Here is a 15,304-nt window from a genome sequence, read left to right as displayed (position 1 = left end):
GATCTATGTTACGTATTTTTGAGACAGAGATTGGAGGACATGCTTACAGGTGTTCAGTACTGAAAAAGATTTATGTTAAAAGATGATGGCATATGACAAATTGAATTTTACTGTTTGGTTTTATGTTGCTCTATTTCTTTTAGACAGCAATGGACCAGTTACATATGCACTTCACCCAAGCCATTCACAACACTGTGTTTCAAGTAGTTCTTGGATATGTGGAGCTGTGTGCCGGAAACACAGACACCAAGTTTCAGAAGTTACAGTACAAAGACCTCTGTACAGTATGTAATTCTTGCATATATGTATGGTTTTTAATCTGAATTTTTTCACTGTTGTAGGTGTACTTTTTGTCAGTAGGGACTCAGTTGTTAACCCTGTAGCTACTCTAGTTTCTTAATACCACTTATGATTATTTGAGATATTTGTTACTCATAACTTAGTATCGATTTTGAATGCACTAAATCTTAGCACCTTGGAGTTACTGTGCACTCCATCTAACAAAGACCAACATTTCAAAATATGTGTGTCTTCAGTATGATATACTAGTTATTGGAATAACTATTATCTTTGAATTTTATTCCTGTGCATTTAGGTAGTATTCACAATTTCTCTGATACTGCATTTCAGTAAGAATTCTTGTAAAGATTCTAATTTAATTGGTGTCTTCCCATTATTCCTGATTTGTATCATTCACTTTCCATTCTCACATTTAATTTTGCACTTTTGATACCAGGATAAGGGACAGCTATATTCTGGAGATGTGAAAGCCTGATGATAGGCAGATAATGGGCTCAGAATATACATATATTTTCCTCTGCTGCAAATTTGAAGTGTCGTTTCTTGCATATTTTGTGTTGCTTTTAGAATGAATGTAGCATTTTTTTAATTCACTCTTTTAATTTTTTCACTTGGGATTTTACTGTTACATCCTGAGAAATTTTCTCAAACTTCGGGGCCGGCAAGAAGAATGTGAGATATTTTAGGGGGCTAATGTTGAATTACAATTTGAAATTATGTTTCTGTCTTGAATGTTCTTTAGGATGTTTGTTTCAGTCACAGATGGAGCACTCATCATCCTTCATAAACTTAAGGATCCATCCCATCAGTTGCAATTTATAAAATTGAATTACAGTCACAAGGAGATTAACGTTCATATTCTGATCCATTTTCTGTTCTTTCACTTCTCTTATCTCCTGGGATCAAGTAGCTGCCACGAGTAAACAACACATCTGCATTGTAAACCATTTCATTGTAAAGAGGTGCCTCTTTAACTTAAAAAGTTTACATTATCTAAGAGCTTTCATATAAATGAAAGTGTGATAAAGCAAAATAAATTTATTGGGAATGATTGACTTAAGTGTTCATGAACATAAGGAGTATGTTTCTGGATAGTTAGTATTTCCACTTCACTGAGATGAATTCTAGTTGCAGAGAGCCAGCAAACCCTGATCTTTGTTCTCCAGACTGCAGTCCTGTCATCTTTCTGCTGTAAGCCTTCAGAGTGTGGTTTTATTTTTGTTTCTTAGTTTCCAATGAACTTTTCTTCCAGGTTTTTTTTTTTGTTGTTTTTTTTTTTTTTTTTTTTTGCTTTATACCTCTGTATGTCCTTCAGTTTATCTCATTCCTTGCTAATACTAATGATACTATGCCCACTTATTTACACTTTCAAACTATTACTGAGCTTCTTCTGGGCAGTTCTAAAATCCAGATTGTGTGTTGCTGTTCTGCTGTTTATCCTTATACTTGAGTGTGTGGAGGGATCTTTCAGGTACTTGGAAATACCACATTTTGTAATACACAGACAAGAGGGTGGCTTCAACTGCATGGTTACAAAATTATTTCCTCATTATTTCTATTAGTCTTTACTTATGCGAGATCTTAAAGATATGATGCTTAAGTTAATGTGACCCTGCAGTAGCATTCTGTATAAAGGAAGGTACTCAGATTTTGGGACTTGATTCTACTATGAATATTGCTGCAATTACATTGAAATTTACTTTTTAAATTTTTCATTACTATCTTGGTAACCATTAGATATTTAGGGACAGGCTGCAGATGGGAAATTCTGGTCTCTTACCATGCTGTTCAGTGTTGGTTGTTACCTGTTGTAATTCATTTGTGAAATCAGGGTGCTGAATAAGATGAGGTATCATAGCAATTCAATTTTTAACTTCCTGTAGAAAAAGCAGCAGGTTTTCATCTCATGCATTCAGTTGTTGAGGAATAAATTGTTCAAAACTGAACTATGAGCCCTCTTTCTCTTTGTTTAGTTAAGTGAGAACCCTCTTCAGGCTGCCTAATGCTGTCAAGCCAGCATGCCCTTAACATATAAAGGGTGATGGAGTACTTTAATTAAGAAAGGGAGGTCATATAAAATTGAATTATTCCTTTTGAGGCAGGTATGCTGCTGTGTGTTTCTAAAAATCTGTCAAAATGAACTCATCTAGCTTATTTCCATTGCACATGGGTAGTGGGGGACTGTAGTGGCTTTTTTCTTTGTTTTGTTTGAATCTTTTTGGAAGTCAGGAACTGGATATTATAATAATGTGAATCCTTTAAAAATAGTAATGTTTTCAGAAATTCTTAAGCATTTATGAAAGTTAGTGCCTGTGCAGTCAGAGTCACTGTTTCATTGTTGAGTCTTTCTGTTCTTAGCAATATGCCATGCTTTTACATGTTTTTTCTTTTTGAATATTTCTGAAGCAGGACAAAGCCTTGCTGCTTTAGTCTCAAGTTTTGATTTTCTTTGTTCTAATATAAGCTCAAAGAAAATAGGTTGTTTCCTTAGTTTAAATGGAATTACCTTGATATTTAGTAAGTAATCCTTTCTTCCTGTCCACTGAAAGGTCATTATGTCTTCAGATATAGTGATTTGCACAAGAAAACTTTCGATTTTAGATACTAAAAGCCCTGAAATAAGAGTAGCATTTACTGATATGTTAGTAGAGAAAATTGCTGAATCAGTAAGGGTTTTTTTTTGTTGATTTTCTTTTTCTTCTTTTTTTTTTTTTTTTTCTTTTTTAACTACTACTTTAAAGATCATTTTAACTACTACTTTAAAGATCGTTCAACCCAATGGGATATTTGCCAGGAAGCTTCTCTGTCACACTGCAGTACAAAAGTCTGTGTCCTTGAACTGACACACAGGGGTGGCTGCATCCCTCTGATAGTGAGATAGCCTTACATCTGTATCTATGTCACTGTAAAATAAGTGTAAGAGGTAGTTAACATACAGGCCAATTGAGAAAATTAAAAAAGAGGTGCTAACAAAAACACTTAGTACTTTTGGACAGCATTTGGTTAGTTGACCAAAATCAGGAATCTGTCACTTCTTAAAATACATTTGAACATGAAACTGATCTATCTCAGCTCTGCTGTATGAATTTGAAGAGTTTCTTACAGTCTGTGTTGCTGCAGCAAAAAATGAACACAATTTTGAAGCTTGTCAATGGTGTTTGTTGCTCTGCAGCACATTACCTCAGACAGCTACATTCCATGCCTTGCTGATCTCTGCAAAGCCCTCTGGGAAGTCATGCTCAGTTACTACCGGACGATGCAGTGGCATGAGAACCATGACCAAGATGAGGCAGATGTTGTGTCTTCTGGTAAGAAACTTCTGGAAATAAAACTCTTGATATTTGGAAATAACTTTTCTTGTGCTCAACTTATTAATTTATGTGTTGATATCTTCGTGGTCTTGACTCAGTGCCTTCAGCATTTTTGCTGATAATGTACAGTAAGGACTAAAGCACTCACTGGATTTTTTTACTTCTTGGTGTAAGGTTAATTTTTAAATGAATATTTGTATGTGCCAGTCTTGCAGATATAAATTATTTTGAACAGTGCTTAGGGAAAATGTCCTTCTCCTGTTGCGTGGAATCTTAAAAAAAAGATAGCAAAAAACTATTTTCTTTGTAAAAAAAATTATTTTTGATTGCTGGAGCTCATTTTGGAGTTGAAGCCATTGCTTGAGTTGTAAGATTTTATAGCTATAGCAGATGTAAAACTCAGAGTCTAAATATTTGCTTTTGCAGTGTGGTGTGAAGAAAAAGTCTAGAGTTTTGATTGAATTGCCCATTCTCAATAATATTTACATTTACAGGTTAAATAAGATAGTTACATTTTCTATTGTGTCCATTTTGCTGTGTTTTTTGCAGGTGTAAAATCAAGCAGGTGCATTACATGCTCATGTAAAGAGCATGGAAAAATGATTGCAGTAGATCCTAATTCAGCCACATACACACTTATAAACTAGTCCTCCTTAGAGCTGTTACTTGTGACATCCTCAGAAGAGAAAACAATCTGCATTCTAAAGCCTTCTACAGAAGCCATTAAGCCCAATAAAGTCATCTATACAGTCAGATGCATAATTTTAGATGCACTGCTTTTAAATACATGCCAGAGTGTTTTGGTATGTTTACTACTAACCTTCTGTCACTCAGTTTTTAATTTTCTGTACATACAGCTTAGCTATAATGCACAACTGAAATGTAGTGATCTACTGAATCACTTTTTCAAATACCTCAGCAATGGTAAAGCACACAGAAGGGAATTTTAGAAGTACAATTTAATTTTAGAGGGACTGTAAATATCTACTGGTTGTTTTTTTTTCTAAAAGTCACTGCTTATTCTACAAGTAATTATTGAAACTGTACAGGGAATTGTCATTTCATACTTACTAACTATGATATGTGGTAAAGTCAAAGAGTAAAATTTGTGTAGGATGGGCATATATGTCAGAGGGAACCAGGGAGGCAGTTCAGGAGATTATGCTGGAGTTCTTCAAATAACCCCACAGACTGGAGCAGTAGATGTACAACTATATCTGGCTTTTATAATTTTGGGAACTCATAGCTGTCCCAGTTAATCTCAGGACTCTTAGAAAGTACCTTAAATGTGTCAAGGGACTCTTGATCTTAGGGCATAAGTACAACTGTAGATGTGAGAAACTGGACTTGAAAGACATTATTTATAAAGCTCTTTGTATTTTAGTAGTGAAACTTATCCAAAAGAACTCCTTGGAAAGACAGAATTAAGTATATGTAGGACTTGTTTAATCCAACCGAAGATAAAGTGAACTAAAATTATCAACATAACATGAAATTAATTCTATGGCATATTTAATGAGATGCTACTTAGTCTATGGTTTTGTTGTTTGTATGGTAAACAGTAAATTCTATAAGATGGGGTTTCATCCCTCAAAATAAACTATTTACTGGAAAATTTTCCATTACACTGCTTGTTGTGGTCAGAGCATTGTTTATATTTTTAGTAAAGAATCAAATAGAAAATTAGTTTTAAAGGGACCTGTGCAGATAATTTTTGTCTTCTCTGCTCAAAGCAAAGTGATCTTTGGAGTCGCACTGGTTTGTGTGAGGGCTTGCCTGATTCAGCTGGATTTTCACATAGCAAGCACGAAATTTACTATGGCATTGATGGAATTTATGTATTAATGAGACAAAGATTTAACAGAAGACCTTAAAATGAATGGTAAAATGATCCCTGTAGCATTTAAACTCCTGATTTCACATGGGTAGTCCTAGGGGTAAAAGTTGGTAACAGCTCTAGTATCTGTAAAAGAGTCAAAGAAAAGTGAGAAGAAGATAACGTAGGATGTAAATTCAATTTCAATAATTTTAATTTTCAAAATGTTTTGTTTATAGTACAGTGTAAATTCTATGCAAGACTTGCTTAGTATTCAAAGAGTAAAGCTAGAAGACAGAGATTTGATTGAGTCCTTTTATTTGCTTTCCTCTACTGTGCAAGGATTAAACAAAAACCTTTTGTTATGATTGAAAACTGCCTTTTTGAATTTTGAGAAATACTGAAAAACTTGGAGAATTACTGTATTTAAATGAGGCATCTAGAATAATAACTCTTGGGTGGTTTTGATCCTTATTTTTATGTGTAGTTATGAATATATGTGTTCTCTGCTTGTTCCAAATTCCTCACTGCAAAATGTGTAAACGCTTGTGCAGTCCTTGATTTTCAAGGAAGTTGTCCTAAATGAATGCGTTTGCATATGTGAAATTAGCTGCATTGCAGTTCATTAAAAGATTGGAAACAAGACCTCTTAGCATGACTGGCCATAAACCAAGACCATTGGGAGACTGACAAGAGACAGAATATTCCAGTGATTTTTTAGTGAACAATAACATCCATATTGCAGTGTCTGTCCAGCCATTCCTTCATGAATAGCAGTTTGTGAGTACAGGGACTATGGTCTTGATCTAGAGAACAGGTCAAGCATTGTCTTCAGTCTGTGGAAGTTTAAAAGAGAGGAGGTTGCAGAAACACACAAAGAATGTGCCGTGTCTAAGATTGCTGGTTTTATTTCCTTGATAGTCTGGGAAAGGTTAAATCCACTTAGAGGTTTTCAGGTTATGGAAATTAGATTATTTCTGTTTGTGTTTCATTTAATCTTCCACGGAAGATCAGGAACATGAATTTGTCAGAATGATTACTTTCAGAAGATGAGCATATTTAGGTACAGTTAGTAAATTATGATTTATGCAGGCAGTGGGTAATATTTGTTTTATGATTTTTTCATTCATAAGGGACATTTTTTTGCATGTCTTGCAACAGTAGATAGTATGGAATTAAGTTTAGGTCGTGTTTGCACAGAAAACAGCCTTTTATAATCTAATTTTGAATTATTAGGGTAGATTCTCAGTTAACCTGCAAAAGCAGTCTCAATGCCTTAACACAGTAAAAAGTTGAACACAGGTTTGCAGCCTTGAAAATATAAACCCAAATTCCGGACTGTATTTTATTATGTTTTTTTAATTTTGATAAGGAGTTATTCAATTCACAGTACAGAAACTTTTGCATTCTGGCTGGTTACTGTGCTGGGTTCTGTGTTCTTGAGTTTCAGCCTTGTCGGCACACTAACTCAGCTAGTGTGCCAGTAGTTCTTGGTAGTGTTTGTATGTTCACTGCTGTAATCCCTAGTTTACAGGTAAAACTTTCTCAGTGTTAGATAAAGTTCATAATTTAATAATGTGTCCAGCCACACCTTATGGCTCTGTCTGAAAGAAATCAAGCAAGGCCAGCATCCTTCTCAGTATTCATATTCCCCACATCTGTTTTTTGAATTTAAATGGAGGTACAGATGTAGAAGATACAATATTTTTTGTTGTTCCTCTTAAGCTGATAGGAATATTTTTGTAATAGTTCTTGTTCTGAGAAACATACTCTGGAAAGGTTCAAATCAGAAATTAGATGGTTTATGAGAACGATGACACTGTTCTACTTACCAGGAGACTGGCCTAGGACAGGGAGAATGAGGCACTGCTAAGTGCTATTTATAACTGGTGGTTGTTACAGAAGGAAATTGCTCACTTGACAATGAACACTGGATGTTCTGAAGAAGATACAATGAAAACATGGTCAGACTGCTGTGCTATATTGTTATTTTGGTTTTATGGAATTGTCAGTGTTTGATACAAGTCATAACAATTCCTTTTAGTGGGTACTTTTTCTTTTGTTCTCTTAAATATGTGGTAGTCCAGATAATGTTGCAGGATCTGTTTTGCATGCATCTGAAAAGGCTGATAAAATCTTGTATCCATCATCCCATTTCTTACTGGCCTTTTTAGTAAGGTGTTCACAATATTTTCATGATATTCATCTAGACTGAAATGTCTGGATCCAGGGCAAGGCGTGACAAGGAAAGAGCACTTACTTTGTTGATAGAAATTTCATGGTGCTGAGAAATGGAGGATGTATGTACATTGTTTATGTTTCGGGACTCTTACTTCAGTAGGCAACAAAATTAGGCATGAAAAAATTGCTCTTTTCTCTAAGGAAGGTGAAGCTAAGCCAGGAGTTTGTTTGGAAAAAGCTGTGAAGCCTAGTAATGAAGAACTGCAAGGGTCAGTGAGGATTAGCTCTCACTGTGATCCCTGCAGTACATTACTACCTAAGGAACACTACTGGGACAAGTGTTTGGTATCCAGGAGATGAAACTCTCCTGGTCTGTATTTGCATATCATGCTTATATGCTTATATGTGCATTATTCATTTCTGTTCAAAAATTTAGAGAAAAGTAGCTCTTCTGGAGTTTGCATAATCAATAATATGGCAATAGCTAAGGAAATGTAATTCTGCGTAGGATAAATTTCAAAGCTTTTGGAAATACTTAGAATGCCTTTAACCTGAAATTTCAGATGGCAACAATGTGATTGGAACTGAAGAGAACAGTTTTGACCGCAACTATGTAAAAAAGAAATTGGAGCATGGACTTTCACGAATATGGCAGGTATGGCTTTTGAATTTTGTTTCCGTCTAGGTATTTATTCCCTCCTTTCCACCTCTCCAATATTAGTTATGGTTATATTTATACTAATGTTTTTAAAGAAATGTCTCTAGGTTTTTTTTTTAAGTGACTTTTTAAAGTGACCATGGAAATATAATTTCTATGACTCAGTGGTTGCAATGCTTCCAAACTCAGTCAAAATACCAAAACATAGTAACAGTACTTTTAGTCTGATCCCATTTCTTTCAACCTGTGTGCTGCCACACAATCTGTTTTCTTCTCATATGTTTTTCTCTGTATACTGCTTTATATTTCTGGTATAACCATAACTCTGGAGAACCTGGAGCCTTGTGAACCTGGCTGGTTTCATGGTATTCCTTGTGTGATTACTGGATCAGTTGGGTGTACAGTGTCACCCAAAATGTATGATGAAAAAGCTGAGTTCTGTTCTTGCATTGATGATAAAGCATCTAGGATTGACTCTGTCTGTGCTATAGAGTGCTAAACAAACTGATTATAAAATTGTTTTAGAGAAATTACCCATGTTACAGAAAATGGAATTCTATTCTAAATCTCAAAGAATTTTTAAGTGCGAACAACCAACAAGCATTAATGAACCAAGCATCCAAACCTTCACTTTTTGTCTTCAGTGTATTAACTATACAAAAACTTGTTTGTATTTTGTAGGATGTTCAATTGAAAGTGAAAATGTATCTTCTGGGAACAGATCTGTCTAACTTCAAATACGATGACTTCATATTTGTCCTTGATGTTATCAGCAGGTATGCTGGTGTGGTCATAAGACCTTTAAGTACGTGTCCACAGATGAGCTCTGGTCAGATAGCACTGTTGATTAAGGCTGATATTTGCATTTTGATGCTAATTTCATTCAAATGTGCTGGTAGCTTGAAGATCAATTCTTCTATATGTGAGAGTTTATGAGGATGTATTTAGGAGGAGTAGCATGAACCATTTGCTGCATAAGTGATATGACTTCAGTATTGTCTCCTTTTAAGATATGGGGTGTGCAGTAATTTTTTTTTTTCTAAGAGCTCTTAGAAAGGGAGTCTGAGTCAAGCAGAAAAATGCTGTGGTACTGCCAACTTGTACAATTGATATCTTTCTGTTTTGGTAATAAAATGACAGATTGAGACTGTGAACTGGCAGCTTGCCCTGTGTAGCAGGCTCTCAAAAATACATTTATTTTGCTTATGGCTTTTTGTCTCTTATGTGTATGGCACACAGTGGTAGGATTTGAAGGAAAATGAGACATGGACTTTTGTGGAATGCGACCCTAACATTGCAATATAACATTGGTACTCTGTGTTTATGAAGATACATCTACACTCACAGTTGGAACAGCAGTATTAAGAAATCCATAAATATGTCTAAACTTTGTTTTATTACTTTAGGCTGATGCAGGTTGGAGAAGAATTTTGTGGCAGTAAGTCTGAAGTTTTGCAAGAATCTATCAGAAAACAAAGCGTTAACTATTTCAAAACATACCACAGGTGAGACTATTATATGTGCAGTAGATGATTCTAATGTCATTTATTGTTCTTGGGTAAACGTTTTCCAAAGAAAACACTGCATAATGTTCCTGTGTTGAGGTTGCCTGTAGAGTATGTTTCCTGATGAGACTAAAGCTCTGAGCCGTGAAGAAGGGGAGAGGATAGAGAAGCCTTCACTTCCACTGTCTTTGTGGAAAACTGTAGTTCTGCAGCAGGCTAGTCAGATAAAAGATGAACAGCTTTTTAATGCAGAATTTCAGTAGTTTTTTAAGTTTTCTCTTGTCTCCTGGCATCTTGAGGAGGAATGCCTTTGAAGTCCATACTTTGTAGCAAAATTGTGTCTTCTTTTTCTGTTCTATTGTTTAAGAAGATTTATAATGTATGACTCTGAAATGTTTTTTCAATATGCATTTCTGTCTTGAATCAAGTAAGATATTAGTCCATCCTTTGGAATGTCATGTCTTCATGGCTTGTTCGTTGGCAGGATGTAACTACATTTCAATGAGCTGTATTGTCATAGCTGAGGCCAGTCATGTGTTGTCATGGACAGGCATTCTCTGGACCCAGATATGATATATGGCTATAACAGCATCAAGACTTTCTGTTTGTTTCTTTTAGTTGCCTTGATTTTAGAAATTTTTTGGTTTGGATGATTGACGACTTTTTAATTCTAGTTTTCTAGCATTATGATCTTTCTGGGTGTAAAAACTAGAAAGAGATACACTAGAAACTAGAAGAACTAGAAAAACTAGAGAAGAAATACAGCCTTCCATGCTGTAGGAAATGCTTACTTTCCTAGTCTTGATCTGTTGCCCTCTTGTTTGGGTGCTATCATACATCTAATACATCCAGAGTCATTTGAAAAGTCTGAGACTTTCTGCCTAAAGTCCATGAAGTATGAAAATTAGGGCAGGAGAATTCAGAAGATGAGAATGTGGTTTGGAATTTCTTCCAGCTTTGTTATTTTGTTGCTAGGAGTTCGTTTTCATGATTTGAAGAAGACCTCAGTTCCAGTTGTCTGAAAATCTTGAGCCTTAATCAGATCCACATTATGTCTTGTCAGGAGATGCCACCTGTTTTTATTTCTTGAATTTTTTCTGAATCCCAAACAGAATTTCATGAACCAATTTTGGTCTACCTAACCATCTTTTACTACACTGACTTATCACATAATGCCTTGTAGGTTTAAGTAAATACAATTTTGACTGTTACAGTTCTGTATATGATAAACAGCTTAAGCAATCATAGGCTAATTTTCTGAATTATCTTTGAGTAAAATAAAGGTTAAGGAACATTGATGAAATATGTATAGAAATAGTAATTTTTTGAAATAACTTGTGTTTTTAAGATAATGTAGTTCTTATGAAAATAGAATGAAATATTTATTGACATGAATTAAATTATATGAAACCTTTGAATATTTTTATGCAGTGTTTTATGCTGCATGGGTATTGTGAAGATTAATTGGCTGCTGTTTTCATTCTCAGAAGGAAAAACATAAAAAACCCTGTCTCAGAGCTATATGCCCTGGGTTGTTTTATGGAAAGCTTTAAGCATCTTGCCTTTTCAGATCAAGCTAATGTGGCTTTCACTTCTCTTGGATATTTAATTGGAGGTTAAAAAAAAAGCAGGAGTGCTTTTAAGGATTCATTAGTACATGAAAGCTACACAGAACTGAAATGCTTGGAGTCCAGGAGTAATCAGTTTTTTGTGTAATTTGACATGCATGGCCTCCTGGGCAGTGTGGTGTTATGGAGAACTGCCAACATACAGAAAATATTGAAAGGAATTGGCTGTGTGATTCAAAAAGCATAGAAGAGAACATAGTACTAGAGCATACAGGAAGCCTGTTTTTTGGGTGCCAATGGATTGTTCTGAAAAATCAGAATGGGCTTTTGGCAAAGAGCATCAATAAGATGATTTTTGAAATGCAATTTACTATATGTACTGGTACACTTGTAAAAAGGTCTGTGGGATCACTTAAGCTTTTCACAGAATTAATGCATCAGGTCTTCATGCAATTGCCTTTCTACACATACATGCTGGTGAAAATTAAGAGCATTTGTTTAAGTACTCTGTCAGAGCCTTGTTTTCATGTTTAAAATGCTACAAAACCTGTTGTGTGGCTTTTAAATGGTTGCTTTTCTATGACTTTCACCTCAGTATCCCTCACAAAGACTTTTAATCTCTAATGCTGGTTTTCACAGCATCTCTGTTGTTTCTATTGCCTTTTCTGTGAGAAGATCTGCAAGCTATGGGTGCTCAATGCCCTGAAAATAGCACTTGAAGTCTATTTGTATTTAACTTGGGAATTTAAATAAACACCGCAAACTGTAGTTACAATTCAGCACATTGCTTATCTCATTGTGGCAAGCAAATTTTAATTGTAGTGGTGGTTGTAATTCATTATTGAAGTTGTGGTATTCCTAGAATATTTTATTGCCTAATTAGAAACCCAGTGCATAGTTTACCAACTGTTACTTGTTAAACAAAATCATATGCCCTATATTAAGAGGAAAAGACAGAGCAATGTGATCCCAAAAAGTATTCATTGCTGTCTTTTCCTATATATTCCATTTATGTGGCAAATTTTTTTTCTTTATCAAAGATGTTTCTGCTTACAACAGAGTGGAGGCTTTTCTGGTGATTAAAAACAACAGAAGAAATGCAGAGATGTAATGGCTTGATTACTTTTCCTTATTACTATATTACTGATACAATAGTAAAATTAAGCTATGAAGAAAATTAGAGACTAATAGCCATTTATGTTTTTTTCTTTGAAATGTTGAGATGTCTGTAGAATATTATTTCTTTCCTCTTCCCTTTGCCCTCTGTTGGCTTCAGTGTGTTTGAAAGAAGCATCTGTCTTATGTGGGCTCTCAGAAGCTGTTGTGCTGTTAGTGGCATGTTTATATATATTATATTGCTTTCTACGGTTTACAGAGGAAAAAGATCCAATATTTCTGCATAAATGTAGATTATAATTTCTCTATAATTTCTGATGGTTTTGATTTAAAAAATTAGTTCACAAATTTTAGAGATAGTCTCAAAGAATATCTTTCTCCAGGGGTGTCATAAAAAACACACTGTTTTGGTAGCCACAGCATTCGGTGGTTTGTTGGTTAGAAGAATTGCTTAAATACTTGTTTTAAAGTGTAACTTTTTGTACAGTTTTAGGAGTTTTTCACTGCAGAAGTGAAGTAATTGCCAACTTTGTGATTGAATCTTTCTGCCAATTAAGAATATTCTTTTGTGTTTCAGAACCCGTCTTGAAGAACTAAGAATGTTTTTGGAGAATGAGACCTGGGAACTTTGTCCTGTTAAATCCAGCTTTAGTATTTTGCAGCTTCATGTATGTTCTATGAATAAAATATACAAATTAATACTTTAATAACTAAGTCATGATGTTCTAAGAAGTAGTGAAGTCCATGAACTACTGTACAAATGTTTTTAATGGCTTCTAAAAGCTCCTTAGTTTTACTTCATGAATTATTAGAAACTTAGGAGTCGAATGCTTTTGAAACAGTAGTGCTTCTGTTTCAGATAGGCAGAGGTTTATATGGAAGATGCTGGAGTTGTAAGCATAATGGTAGCCTTTATTTTTCCCGTTTCAGTGTACTATGTCTGTTTTTAATTTCTAAATTATTTATCTGACAGTAAGATGCTAAAACATGAGTGCCTGAAAGTAGTTGCATGAGCGCTCACTGGCTTGTAGCAACTTGGCATCTGTTTCTGGAAACATAGTTCATGCCGCCTCATTTGGACAGGAAAAAAAATATTCTTCTGTGGTGAAGTCCAACTGAAAGCAAGTAATTACAGTACTCACCTTCTAATACTCTGAAGTGTTTTTTTTTTCATTTTTAGCATGTGGTGGATGAAATTAACTTGTTTTGCCAAATAAAACCTGGTGCCTGTGATTAAAGCTATAACTAAGGTACAGAAATGTTTTAGCACAGCAGTGTTAAGCAAGATCATTTTGCAACCTCTGTGGAGTTAACTGTGGAAGTAAGCAATAGGCTACTGGGTCACTAAAAGTATGGAGGGGAAGGAATGGAGGACCCTCAGCAGCATCCAGCAGCAAATCAATAATATTTTTAGTAAAAAACTGGGACTATAAATCTGTACATACTGCTCAAGGGACTGGAGCAGCAGAAAATGGCAGAAAGTTACGGACTTGTTCAAGCAAACAGAAATCTGACATTGTAGTCCTTTTAGCTGCATATGTTTCAATCTTTAAACCTTCAGTTAAAAAAATGTACATTTTGCCATTATGAATATCAATAGCTAGAGTTTAATAGATAAAAATGGTATGTCATCTGAGATAAGTTGTGTTTTTTAAGGAAAAAAAAAAGTAAACAAATTATGCCTTTTGGGTTCTACTTGGTGCATGCATTTGCAAATGTTTGTGCACTCAGCCAGTGACCAGAAACTGTGCAGTGGGTTTGAGAAGTTAAAAATCCTGACAACTTTTTAGAAATAAAATGTCAACAAGAAATTTTCAGCTTTAGTAAATTATTTAGTAACTTGTGTAAAGAAAACTGTATTTTTTGATAGAATTTAAGTATTTTTTTATCTCCTTATTTCTGTGAAATAAAAAACACAATTAGTTTTCAACTAGTTTTAGACAGTAAATACTTCCAGAATGCAGATGTATTGCATGTTGTAGCAGAAAACTTCTAAAAGTACAAAGAGATGCAGCATAAGTTTGTCACTTTCAAGGTTAACTTGAGCCAGTGTGAAAAGCATGTTTAAATAAGCAGCAGACTTTGGCTAAAAAATTGTCCACAAGTTTGCTGCTATTCTTTGTTTTTATGGAACTGGAGTCATAATAACGTTGAGAATGCCTGATGAGAAGGTGGTTTATTTCTGTCGATAGGAATTTAAGTTCCTGGAGCAGTCGCGGTCCCCGTCGGTGTCACCGAGCAAGCAGCCTGCCTCAGCAGTTTCCTCGACGGGGACGCTGTTCCAGCAGTACTGCGCCGCAGGAAACCCCTTCGAGATCCAGGCCGACAGCAAGGATGATGAGACAGAAGACGTGTTAGCTTCCAATGGGGTATGGAGCGTTTCAGGAACAAAGAAAACAAAAAAAAAAGAAGGCAAATTGTGCTTTCAGTAAATGATGATATATTTTGTGAGGCAATGATGGTAAAGTGTGTTAGTACAAGAATCTGTTGCCTGCAGTACTGTGCTGCTTTGCTTTTAAAAGTGCCGGCAGCCCAGGCATCCTGTTTAAAGTTCAGTTTGTTTTGCACTTGTTATAAACGAGAATTTATTCAGCCAGATTAAAAATAAAAATAATTTTATTTGCAGTCAAATTCTATCTAGCCAGCCACACGGAAAGGACAGAGCCGAGCCCGGGGTCGACCCTGGGTGTGCAAAAAGGAGTCAGCCTCAGCAGAGGTTTTCTCCTATGCCCACACCTCCATCCTGGCACAAGCGGTTTTTATAGGGAAAATTCCGCCTGAGGCCAAGATTTCAGTAGTTAGTCTTTTCTTCTATTCAGAGTCTATAGGTTAATAAGATTTTCTTTTTT

General features: G+C 35.2%; 1 protein-coding gene across 2 annotated transcripts in view; it reads left to right on the top strand.

Moving 5' to 3' along the window:
* VPS50 (VPS50 subunit of EARP/GARPII complex) overlaps positions 1-15,304 on the top strand; it is an 80,251-nt gene that overhangs the window by 28,524 nt on the left and 36,423 nt on the right. For both annotated transcript variants that reach the window (XM_021551762.2, XM_021551761.2), the window contains exons 12-18: positions 144-284; positions 3,473-3,608; positions 8,172-8,263; positions 8,948-9,042; positions 9,673-9,771; positions 13,033-13,123; positions 14,648-14,824. In XM_021551762.2, coding sequence (XP_021407437.2) covers positions 144-284; positions 3,473-3,608; positions 8,172-8,263; positions 8,948-9,042; positions 9,673-9,771; positions 13,033-13,123; positions 14,648-14,824 — 831 coding nt within the window. The remainder of the gene's footprint in view (positions 1-143; positions 285-3,472; positions 3,609-8,171; positions 8,264-8,947; positions 9,043-9,672; positions 9,772-13,032; positions 13,124-14,647; positions 14,825-15,304) is intronic.

This window comes from Lonchura striata, chromosome 1 (genome assembly GCF_046129695.1).
Source record: "Lonchura striata isolate bLonStr1 chromosome 1, bLonStr1.mat, whole genome shotgun sequence".
Classification (NCBI taxonomy): domain Eukaryota; kingdom Metazoa; phylum Chordata; class Aves; order Passeriformes; family Estrildidae; genus Lonchura; species Lonchura striata.
Note: the sequence above shows the minus strand (reverse complement) of the source record. Positions and strands in the feature narration are given on the sequence as shown.